The 12,880-nt window shown below is 30.2% G+C and overlaps 1 protein-coding gene and 1 long non-coding RNA gene across 2 annotated transcripts; one reads left to right on the plus strand and one right to left on the minus strand.

Annotated features, from left to right (window-relative positions):
- The first annotated feature begins 3 nt into the window (after positions 1 to 3).
- On the plus strand, positions 4 to 12,695 carry LOC132717143 (cell division cycle protein 123 homolog). The gene is made up of 12 exons (XM_060700553.1): positions 4 to 160; positions 1,932 to 2,052; positions 2,541 to 2,609; positions 2,988 to 3,042; positions 3,757 to 3,804; positions 4,411 to 4,506; positions 5,705 to 5,811; positions 6,559 to 6,692; positions 8,291 to 8,319; positions 8,819 to 8,935; positions 9,647 to 9,781; positions 12,383 to 12,695. The coding sequence occupies exons 2-12, from the start codon at positions 1,979 to 1,981 to the stop codon at positions 12,446 to 12,448; spliced, it is 930 nt and encodes a 309-aa protein (XP_060556536.1). The 5' UTR covers positions 4 to 160; positions 1,932 to 1,978; the 3' UTR covers positions 12,449 to 12,695.
- On the minus strand, positions 11,187 to 12,329 carry LOC132717144 (uncharacterized). The gene is made up of 2 exons (XR_009623915.1): positions 11,834 to 12,329; positions 11,187 to 11,401 (listed from the first exon to the last, which is right to left on the minus strand). It is a non-coding gene; the product is annotated as an uncharacterized LOC132717144 (long non-coding RNA).
- Positions 12,696 to 12,880: the final 185 nt, after the last annotated feature.

Here is a 12,880-nt window from a genome sequence, read left to right on the forward strand (position 1 = left end):
CGTGAGATTTAAAATAAAAATAGTTGCGTCAGGTTTAAAGTCATTCTATATAAGAGAAAAACGAAGGCAATTCTAATAAGTATAAGACATTTGTTACACATTTACATATATGAAATATATATACACACGTACGGTCTTAGATTGTGGTCTGTTGAATCAGGTAAGGAAATGTTGGAAGTTGCTCTTTTTCGGACAGACTTTATTTCGTGTAAATTATCAACATGGCTAGAATCTGTTCGCAGATATTTTTAACAAAGTAATTTTACGCAATTTTATGTCATTCAATATTTATGTTTCTCTCCAAAATACTCGTTTTACATCTAGGGAAATGGTAAGTGTTTTGTGTAAGGGTTACAGTAAAAAGCCAAAGCAAGATTTCTGAACCTGTGGCTGTGTATGGAAATTATGCAAATCAATGGATATTAAATCATCATCATGATTATTTTTGATAGTAAATATTATAAGTTTCTAATATTATACGTCTACTTACTGTAATTTTATTGTAAAGTTCTATTAAAACGCAATTATTCATATTTTTGAAGTCACTTTTGCTCACTTTCGACAAAAAAATTCACTTTCGTATTTTAGACAAACCCACATTTTTGCACCAAATTTCAAAATCTTGGTAATTAGTGTTAGGAAATTGATAACTCTTAAAGGAAAAAAAGCTGTCATTAAATGATTTGAAGTAGAAAGTAGATACTAAAAGGCGTAAAATGAAACAAACAAACAAACAGATATTATGTAATCTTGAAGTCTCCCCAAGTGTGGAACAACAGAGATGTGACCAATGGAAATGCTCCACACGAAAATAAGTGGAGCCATCTGCTGCAGTGGTTACTTTTACCATTGAGAAATTGACATAAGGCCATCCTTAAAAAAATGTTTGTTTGCAGTAACGCGACCGACTCACAAAATTTGCCCCTACTCAAATTTTTTTTCATGGTCTGGATAAAAAAAAAATTTTTTTGAATCAGAAAATTATGCCTTGTGTTTTGTTTTCATTCTTTTTAAGGTTAATAGAAGAAATAAAATGTAGTTCTTATTAAATTAGAATTCAGTTATCAATTTATTAATTGTTACCAGATTATCAAAGCATATATTGTCCAGCATTTTGAAATTCCATGTTTATTTAGGAGTGCAGTTCAATAAAAAAAAAAAAAAAAAAATCGACCTACCTACCCACCTTGAAAATTCTGGGTCGGGTTACTGCAAACAAACATTTTTTTAAGGATGGCCTAACGGAAAAAAGGTTCATTGATATAGTTTGGTATGATAATTTGATTGAACATTTATTAAGAATAATATTTAATTTTATCACCTTTAAAAGCCCAATACAAAATCTATTCATTCATTTCGAAATAAACTGCTGCTTAGTCTGGTAATTTTCACAAAAAGCCAAGTGGACTTATCTCTGTTGGACCTCACTTGTGGAGATTCGAGATTTAACATAGCTACTTATTACTGAAAATCATTGAAATGATCAACAGCTTTAAAAAAGAGATTCAAGCCTTTGCATGATACTGAACAAATTAAAAAGAGCCCCTTAGTAGACCAACATATAGATTAAAATAGAAATAGCCCCATGTGATTATTTCATATTTTTGCTTGGGGTTGTCCCCCTAGACCTCCCTAGATCATATCATTCTTAGTTTGAGAGGAAAAATATTTACAACTATATATATTGGTTACATTCAATTGCTCTTTTCCTCATTCTGTCAATCATTGAATGTGCACAATAGACACTTCAAACAGTTGAGCGACTCGGGGTCATCATGGCCCTCTTGTTTTAATTATACCCTTTATGATATTATTTTCTGGCTACTTATATTTTCACAGTGTCAAAACATTTCATGTTCCTTAAATGTAAAAATGAAATTAATTCATATTTATAATTACACCATTTCTAATTTGCTCTTTCCTTATTTTAGAATAAATCAAACAGTTGACTTGTACAGAAAGTTCTGTATGATAAACAATGAAGATCTCAGAGGTTTTAAATTGCAGTTTCTCCTCCTGGTATCCCAGGTTTAAGGATTACACTATTAAAAGGTAAACATTTTTCTTGTAACATATTTGCCATGCTTTCTTTTAAAATGAAATTTAAACCAACAATTTTCTGGAGTATACACTTGAATGTATAATAATTCATATTTAATTATGATTTAAATAAAATCTGATAAATTAACGAAAACTTATTTATATATAAAGATAATTTTAACACAGGATTGGAGTTATTTATGTATAATATGAGAAACTTATAAAGCTCTGTGATAATATTAACATTCAGGCATCAAGTGCTATTTTTAAAAGTTAAACTATTATATCATTTTTTCAATTTGTAGTACACAGTGCTTAAGATGACATAAAAGTGAAGTATTGTAGGCACCATCTGATTATTTAATGTAACTATGCTTTGAAATATTTCAGAGCTAGTGATGATGATATATTTATTTGTTATTAAGTTTTGATGGTAATTATTCTTCTTCAAAGCATTGTTTAAAGGAGTTTAACATTTATTTTGTTGTTATTGTTTCCAGTCAAATCCTTCCATTGCCACAGGAGTTTGTAGATTACCTACTTGCTGACCAAGTTGTCCTGCCGGAAGGGTAAGTTTAGAATAGGCTATAAGCTTCTAAATAGACAAAAGAGCTGTAGGCTTCTTAATGAACATTATTTCATTGAAGTATATGATAGTAGGTAGGAAGATATGGAAATATTTTAGAGAGTTATATGATTTAATCATAGTTGAAAATAGCACACAATGTATAAAACTTAACTACTAGTATACAAAGAAGTATAAGTTAAGTTCCAAAGTCAAACTTGCATTGTTACTTGGTAAAAAGAATGTGTATGCTGCTCTAGATTTGAACATAGGACCCTCATAACACTGTTTTGCAGAAACACATTTTCTTTCTAAAATGTGAACAGTTTTATACCATGATAGTTTATTATTATCACCAAGACAATTTCTGTTATTATTTTAGGACAGTTGCTATGTCAGCCAGTGACTCAGATACAGAAGACAACAGAAATACTGAGGTAAATCAACACGATAATTATTACTTTATTATGCCAATGCATAGATCCCTGACTTGTCTAATTATCAGATAAATTATCAGATTACATTTGGTTAGTGGATATAATAACAATTTCACAACAACATATTGGTTAAATGTTAACAAAAGATCATGTCAATGTTTGTGGTTTAATCTATTGTTAATCAAATAAAAGGTCAGGGATCTATCAATAGTATACAGTCCAGCCAGTCATGACATCAGTGAGCTTTCTCCAGACTAAGTCAGTGTCTGAGTGGTTAAGGTCTTTGACTTCAAACCACTTGCCTGTAACCTTTGTGGGTTTGAATTTCGACAGGGACTTTGGATTATTTCATGTGAGGAAGGTATCTGGCTAGGTTACGAAATGTTGATGGTTCTACTCAGATGCCCTTTTAGTCCTGAAGTAATGCATAGAGTGGCACCTGACGTCTTATCTTCACCAGAAAAGCTGGAAAGTTGCCATATGAACTTTACTGTGTTGGAGTGACATACATTAAAACAAAAACAAAATTATTAATTTTAGCATTTATATATTTATATCATTCATCAACTTGAAATACCATTTTAACACAGGACAATATCATTATATAAATTTAACATTGTAGGAGTTCTTATATTTTGTCTATACCAAAATAATTTGAGTGGATGGCAAAGGTAACACAAGAACTATAATCTTACTACACATGTATGTTTTCAGGATGTTATAGATTGGGCAACACAAGATATTTTAACTCCAGTGGCAGAGGTATGTTAATACATCATCGTTATATTAAAAACAAAAGATGTAAATACATGTATATGCTTGTATATAGTACAAAAACAAATCTTTAGTGTTAATGATTGATAACTGCTTAAAACGGCACTATGATCATACAGAGTCTATAGTTTTACCTTTTTTTGTTTTCATTGCTCAAGGTATCTCCCCAGAATTGTTGTTAACTTTAGAAAATTTTCACTGTGAAATAATAAATCAAGAAAAGAGAAAAATTTCATAGGGAATATTGTATGATTATGGTTTTAGGTTTGAAAGTTAATATTAATTTGTATTAATAAAAGTGAATGATACTTTTATTATTGTATATATCTATGAGCATTTGAAATGATTACATGTTGTGATGATAAGATTATGTACTAACTACATTCTTTAATATAAAACAGCTACATTCTGTTGTTTTCGATGTTTGCTGGTTTTTCTTTGCACTTGTTAGGAGGACATTTTATTTTTCACTACTTTAAAATGGAAACATGTGCTGCTTGCATAATCAAATTTCCTTAACCCCAAACATCCACGCACCTAAACATGAGAATAGATGTTTAGATGAAGTAAGCATATTTTCTTTTTATTCCCCAGGCTCCAAGTTTTCCAGAATTTGAAGTGTTATTGAAGAATACAATCAGGAGATTAGGTGGGCAGGTTTTCCCAAAATTAAATTGGTCAGCTCCTAAGGTAGGTAAACAAAATATTCTTTGTGTATCATGCTAAAATATTCCTAACAATTTTGGCATTCAATAGTATGAACTTCCAAAATAAATGTATTAATTAAATGAATGAGTCAGAGTGAAATGTCAATCCATTTTCTGATCTGGTAATGTGCATATTTCTATAAAAATAGGCATGTTATAAGCTAACATGGCATGGGAAGCATGCCATGACAATTCGCATCTTATCTAATGTCACACATAGGAGTTTCCACAAACACTCTTTTAATGCACCACTAAAGTAAACTAAGGTCAAATGTCAGTAAACACCATAAACAGAGCATGATACATACATGGTATCAAGATTAAAATTGCTTCGATTACCTTTAAGATTCAAAGGTTTTAAGTAAATAAATGTTTGTGCTCTTGTAATTAGGCAATACAACCCATTCTCTGTGAACTTTGAATTGACACATACTTTGTTCTCTGAGAAAGACAGTTGAACATGTATTGTTAATGTTAAACCAACATGACATATTTCTTAAGGATGACAGAAATAGAGCTTAGACGCTCAATAATAAATCAGCTTTTATGTGACATTATGTTCATTTTTTGCCATCACGTTGAGTTGAATTGGGAATATATTTCAAGAGATTGACTATTATAATGCTGATCAATTAATAATTGATAATGACAAATGTTGATGATAAACTATAAAACAATCTACATATCTATACATATATACTTATGTATATTATAAAAAGACTGCCCTTCTTTTTAAGAATTCAGCTTTACTAGTGCAATCTGAACATTATTTTTAGAATTTTCCTTTTGTCATGTGGATTATTTTCACATTGTAAAATAAAGTATTGAGCACAATTTTGGAAACCGTCAAGTTATTTTGATTTTTATCTGTTCACTGAAAACTTCCACTTGAATGGGCATAATTTTATTTTAATGATATTTTAACATTCAGGTGTCAAAAAAAATAAAAGGCATTTCCTATTGTTATGAGTTAAGTAATAAATAAATGTACATGAAATATTGATAAGTTGGGTTCAATCGAAAAAATAATTCTGTCAACAAGTTTGATACGTTATTCAAGCCCATTAATACTTAACCATATAATATCCTGGGATGGATAAAGATAAAGGTAAAGGTACATGTAAATATAACCCGATGATTGTTAGAGCGTAATCATCAACATAATGATGTTATTGTTTCAGGATGCTACATGGATATCATTTGATAGAACATTAAAATGTACATGTACCAGTGATGTCTACCTCCTGTTAAAAAGTTCAGATTTCATATCACATGATCTCACACAACCGTAAGTGACTTTCGTAAAGTTCTCGTAACTGTTAGCAAGTATATTGTATAATATCATTGTGACCAATATCCTGTGACTGTTATGTATGTTTATTACTTTACATTTATCTCATGAAACAAGGAGATTGTAGTACTCACTTAAAATAAACATGGTTATACGTAAACCATGTTATTCCCTCCCTGTATAACTATATAATATGCATATACGTTTTGATGCACATGCTTTATTCATCTGGGAATCAAGAGTTTTGTGAAATAATTTACACAATGTATAACAATTTTATGGAATAATACATCCTGGAATCTCAGATATCGGCAGTTTGGTCAAATGTGGTACACAATGTTAAACAATGTTTCAGAATATGAATGAATGTTTTGAAACATATTTATTTTCCAAATATTTGTAGTATGGTTTGTTGGTATATTGGAATAGTCTACATGTATTATCCAACACTGTTTTCATTACCTTTCATTGGACTTATGTGTAAGTCTGTAAAAAAATTGTTTCTTGATTTTAAATGCTTTGTGATATAATATTGCACAGTATGTTATTAATTGTATTTTAACACACTTTATGTTTTATATTGACTGTGTGCATGCTGAACTTCCATACTTTGCTATAGAATACAAGAACGCAGTCAATATGAAGATATATTTCCTAATTGGGCATCTCTCAAGATAAATGAATGTAGTGTAAATATCAAGCATATTCGACTGTGACTATTTAATATGGGTGATAAATTTACAGGTTTAAACATTGTTGTGATGACGAGAATTTGAAGAACGAGACCAGTGTAAAATATGAGCTAGTTCTTAGAAAGTGGCAGGAGTTAAACCCAGCATATGAATTCAGATGTTTTGTTAAAGATAACAAACTTATTGGTATGACGTTTCTCTGTGAATTTTGTACGTTAACAGAAAATAGAAATGTTCTGGAACGAAATATTACGCTGAAAAATATTTCAATTTGAATTAAACTTTACAGGATTGAAGAGTACATCAAGTATATATCTATTTGCCAGTTGAATGATTTTGGCCAAGTTATGGCCCTCCAATATCAAACTTAAAGGCATTTTGGCCTGTTAATGACTTTTGTGTTGCCTGCTACACAGTTGTTGCTACATATAACAAAGTATCAAACTCTTATAGGGAACATTTCTCCATGGTCTGTCTGTCAATTTGTCCATCCCATTCAATGCACTTCTGAATAGGGATAGGGGGCCATCAAACTGTAAACAAAACAAAAGAGAACAATAGAATTCATTCCCTATCAATAGAGGAAGGGGCAAATGGCCTTAAAGAAAAAAAACATACATGTATAAATGGCCCTTTATTCCATTTTGGTTGCACATTTGTTGGTCCATCACAAAATATGCTAAATTGGCTATCATCAGGCGAAATGTCATTACTGATTGCTCATGTTTTATATTTTGTTTTAATTTAGCATGTTATTTACAAATATTTGTTTGTTTACTAATTTGTAATTTTTTCATAGTTGAGTGGGATTTTAAGTGATTTTTCATCCTTTTTTTAAATTTTTTTTTCGTTTCATGGCTTTTTGCAAAAAAGTTTATTTTTACATTACAGGGAAAATTCCCCAAAAGCTAATGACATGTATTAAAAATTTTAACCAAAAAAAACGGAAAACATTTTTAGACATCAGGCATTTTATTTCCACTTTTGGGGGGAAGACAACTTTTTTGATAAAATTTAATAAATTGTTTAATTACAGGATTAACAGATCTATATATCATGTCTATTGTTTTGATTTCATGTTAAATGTGACATATTGACTATTCCCATGATCTTGATAGAGACTGGAGATTTCAGTTGATGCAATATTTCAGACCCATTAGTGTGTACTTAAGTGGAATCAACAGTCTTTAGCATATAGGAGAGTGTATCATCCTCAGTGAGATCAAACATTTGATGAGGAGCAAGTTATTTTGGATGTAAATGTAAACACATTCGGTTATGTAATACAAGATGGCAGAAATTTAAAAACTTTGAGGGCCAATGATTCTCGCACAAGAAATGCACGTCTTGACGGGAAGATTTTCTATTTTTAAAGCTTCTTATCCCTCTGTAATCTAAGTCTCCTGACCAAAGTATGCAGAAAATATTAAAATTTGAATGACACTTTACGTTTTTGTGTGTTTGACATATAATTGCCGTAATGTATGAACATTTTATTTTATAATAAATCTAACTTTGCAGACTTGTTATGACAGAGAGTTGTCCATTATATTTAAGATCCATTCATTTACTACCTTTTACAGTTAAATTCTGTATGGCAAATATGATCGTCTAGGGAATTTAAACAAATAACTTAATCCAATGGTATTTGTGAAAATATTCAGTAGATAATTTATGATCTTCCATGACTTGATTTTTAGGAATGATTCAAGGTGGTGTATATTATGTACTTTTCTAGATATTACATATTTTCCTTTAGTTTATATGTTTCATTATTATTTCAGATTGTTTTGATGTATACAGAAGGTGTCAAGTAAGTATATTATAGTGGTAGTTATTGCTCTTTTTCTCTTTCCATAATTAAAAATGTATTAACTGTTTATATAGATGTGGCATATTTTACTTTAATCACAAGTATTTCTTCTTTGAAATATTAAGGGGAAAAACCTTTATTCAGCAATCAAATCCTATATGTACGCTGGAGATTATTCCATAATCCTGGATCACAGTCACAAAATTACTATGAAAAGGAATGCATAGGTTTTCTTTGAAATTTTAAAAAACTGAATATTGTTCTCAAATGTTTATAATTTATCATTTTCGATTCATGATGGGAATTTTTTTTTTAAATATTACAAGTATTTGTTTGTAAAAAACATGTGTATTTTCACTCCATAGCACTTTTATAGGCAGCCTGAGGATAAAAAATATATATTAAAGCAAGTAAAGTCTCAAGACTAATGAATATGATTGTAAAAAAAGTGCAAAAACACTCATAAAACTCTGTTTTAGTAAGATTGTGTTTATTTCAGGGGAAGTTGCTACTGTTGGATTTTAATCCATTTGGACGTGTGACCGATGGTTTGTTGTATACATGGGAAGAATTAGAGAGTGATGATTTATCACCAGCCGATGACTCCCAACATCATGTATTGTTCTTTCTTCTTCAAAAACATATTACTCCAAAAAAATGCAATTTTTTTTATTTGTCCAAAGCTCTTTATTTTGGTGTTCTGTTTGCAAAACAATACTCATTGGCCTTACAGATTAGCCAACTTTTGCTTTGTAGTAGACCGAATTACAGTTTGTTAACGTTTTACCACCTTTTATGAAAAATTATTTTGTTCTTTTAATAAGCATCTAACATTATCTGTATCCAGTATTAAAACATAATAAAACACAGGTTTGCTTTATCTTCAGAGGAAAATCATGTTCATTTCTGAGGCTTAATGTGCCTTTAACTGTGTGAAAAAAATATAAAAGTCAGCACCTAAAAACTATATTACTCTGATAATTGTAGAATCAACAGGGGAGTAATGGCCTAGTTGTTAAGGTGTCTGCCTCTGAACCCAGAGATCATGGGTTCTAGCCCTAATCCTGTCTCGACCATATTTCTTCATATGACACCAGTACTGGTTGGTTCCCGGAAGTGGACTTAAAAGTGATTATCATAAGTTGCAAGAACTTGTTTGGCAATCGAGCTTAAATAATTGTGTTTAAACCAAACTCTAAGCTAACCAGCTTAAAATCTTCATCTTGATACCCCTATAATTGATAATGGATAGTTCCAAAAATGGAAAGTGTACAAGACTAGTTATTGAATTTAGTTGATAAAAGGTTAGCCAAAATGTTTATTACAGGTTCCAGAAATGAGATGTGTTGAATCACCGTCTGGAGTTAGATCTAACCCGTATGGAGCATACGCCTTTCCTAAAGATTTTATAGACATTTCTAGTGGTGATGATCCTGCAAAGCTGATACAGTTGTTACAACTGGTAACTATTTTATCCTTAATATCATGTAAAATTAGACAAACTGTGTATTGGTATTAAGGCCCCCATAGTTACACCTTTTTATCATTCGTAAACGTTTACGATAAATTTTACCGTTTAATCGAAATGACCATATTGTCTTACCAAATATCTTAATCATTGCCTTCAACCATGAATTCTTTCAATTCTAATTGGTTTATTCGAAAGTAAAAATTGGAAAATGGGTGTTTACAACCCTCCACACAGCATTACCGTGCAATAATGGCTCGTGATATAAAAGTTGATTTTCCTCTGATCTTTCAAAAGAGCGAAATAAGGATACAATGCAGAAAATGTGTGCCAACTCAATTGTGATGAACCCTGAACATTATTTATTTGTACATGTGTTAAAAATAGGAAGTAAGTCATCATTTGGCGACTGGAATACATAAGTGTAGTATAGCACATAGATGTACCACTGTTTAAACGGTATCGTTTCGGTTCTTAGCAATTGTTTAAACGTTTACAAAAAAATGTAAACGTGGGAGCCTTAATTGGTATAACCAGTTACCTAGCTGATTGAGTAATAATATGTTTTAGCTTATTGAGTATCCATATAGAATAGCTCATGGGAGTATTGAATGATATACCTCATTGTGTATTAATATGATTAGCCCATTGATTACTTGTATAATTTAGCTCATTGTGTATTGATATAATCTAGCCCATCAAGTATTAAATGATCTAGCTCATCAAGGATTGATATAATGTAGCTCATGGAGTATTGATATACTTTAAAGTTATTTGAGAATTGATATATGAAGCATATTGTTGATTGATACAATTTAAGTTGGGTATTGATATAATTTAGTTTATTGAGTATTGAAATAATTTAGTTTGATAAGTATTGATATAATTAAAGTTAATTAGTATTGATATAATTTAGTTAATTGAGTATTGATATCATTCAAGCTAATTACTATTGATATGATATAATTTAATTACAATTGATATGATTTAAGCTAATGAGTATAGATACATGTATAATCACGGATTTATATTACATGTAATGTAAATCAGTGATATAATTTAGCTTATTGACTATTGATATAATTTAGTTTATTGAGTATTGATATAATTTAGTTTATTGAGTATTGATATAATTTAGTTTATTGAGTTTTGATATAATTTAGTTTATTAAATATTGATATAATTTAAGATAATGAGTAGTCAGGGCTAGCACTGGCAGATTTTTTCTTAGAGCCAATTTTTCGCGACGAAAATGGCGTGCCTGTATTTTATTTTCAAGAAGTCAATGGTTCTGCAAAATAACCAGAATTCAATTGTCAGACTTATTTATAGCATTAGTTCATATATGAAACACCTTAAAAAGGCATGAAATATTTAGAAAAAAACAACATAAACTACATGTATATCCAACTTTATTTTGGTAGCTACATTTTAATCACTTTAAAACTGATCATAAAAGCTTGCAGCTCAGTAGCTATAAGAATAACATTTTCCAGGCTAATTTGGTCAGCAATGTTTTCATAAAATCTAAGTTAGTGGCATGACAGTGACATCAGAACCACAATCCAATGGGCTGCGTTAATGCCAAAGATTTGGTTTGAGGACTAGCTGTATCTGAAATTATAAAAACAGAAACTTTTGAGAGTAAAAAGAATAATTATTAATGAAGAAAAGAATATTGAAAAGTTCTAAACTAAACATAATTCAGGAAAAAAATGCCAACTATTCATTATGTGAGTAAAGTAATTAGCATAAGTTTCCTAAAATTATGTTGTATGCTTCTTGAATTTCCATAAACATTTCACAGCCATGTATGCCTTTAGTAAATGAATGCTCCAGATAGAGGTTATGTACAAAGTAAGGTCAATTTTTTTTTCAGGAATACTAATTGTCAAATATACTCCTTGTCAAATTTATGCTTTTTTGGAGCCATTATTAGGTCAGATTTAATTTACAATTTAAAAAAAACAACTTCTATTCTATAACTCATAATTCCTTTGATCTTTTTATCAACAACAATAAAATTACATATGAATGCAAACTTACCGTAAAGTCGTCCATTTCATAACCAAGCTGTTGATATGATTGGCGATAATCTTAAGATGCTGTGGGTTATTGTTTCATATTGAATATAAAGACCAATTATCCAGTGCACATTCAACAATTCACACCAATTAGTGTCATATTTATCAGCTGATAAACATGTAAACATACCATAAGGTCAGTGTGTTAGACTGTGTTACTGTTTATAACGATATTTTATTTGGAAGGGAAGTAACAAATATAGACCAGTCAATGACCCCACAAAAAGGAGACTGTGTCGCATAGTTTTATGATAAGAAGCGGTAAAGCGGAAGTTGTAAATGGAAAACCAAATGTGTACTTTTCCATTCTTAAAATAGCAAATGCTAAATTTAGACTGGATATTCCAAAAGTTATACTTTTCGTAAGTTGGAGCCAATCATGATTTTCTTGAGCCAATTTAATAATTTTGGAGCCAATTTGCTCATTGGCTCCTGCCAGCGCGAGCCCTGGTAGTGATATGTTTTAGCTCATTGAGTATTGATATTATTAAGCCATAAATCTTTGTTTTAGAAAACACAAGAACAGAATGGAACAGTTTCAAGTGATGAGGAATCTACAGATTATCCTGGGACATGATGATGTATAACGGCTCTGTGTTTTAAATTTGATGACTTTAATAAAAAAATTTCCAATATTCTCTAGAAGTGCTCTGAGCATCTGAGAAGGGTTTTTTCCCCTAAAGAAAATAATTGAATAATGGACGATAGAGGCTTCCATACCTTAAAATAAATCAGTGTTATGTATTTTGATCCAAAATATTCCAAGATATTCTATTATTACAAATATTTATATTTTTGTTTAATGTTCATCATTGTAAAATGCCCAGTGCATTTTTTCTTGATTCTCCCAGTTTTACACAATGATGTCCTCTAAATAACAGTTAAAAACTAAAATTGATTTCTGTAAGAAGTATTAAATTGATAATTACATGAAAGTTAAACATTACAGGTCAGTTAATACTTAAAGTAATATCGCCTGTGCAATGTTGGTGATAACCTTATTTTTCAA

Source organism: Ruditapes philippinarum, unplaced genomic scaffold (genome assembly GCF_026571515.1).
Source record: "Ruditapes philippinarum isolate M1 unplaced genomic scaffold, ASM2657151v2 ctg15384_1_1_1_1, whole genome shotgun sequence".
NCBI lineage: Eukaryota > Metazoa > Mollusca > Bivalvia > Venerida > Veneridae > Ruditapes > Ruditapes philippinarum.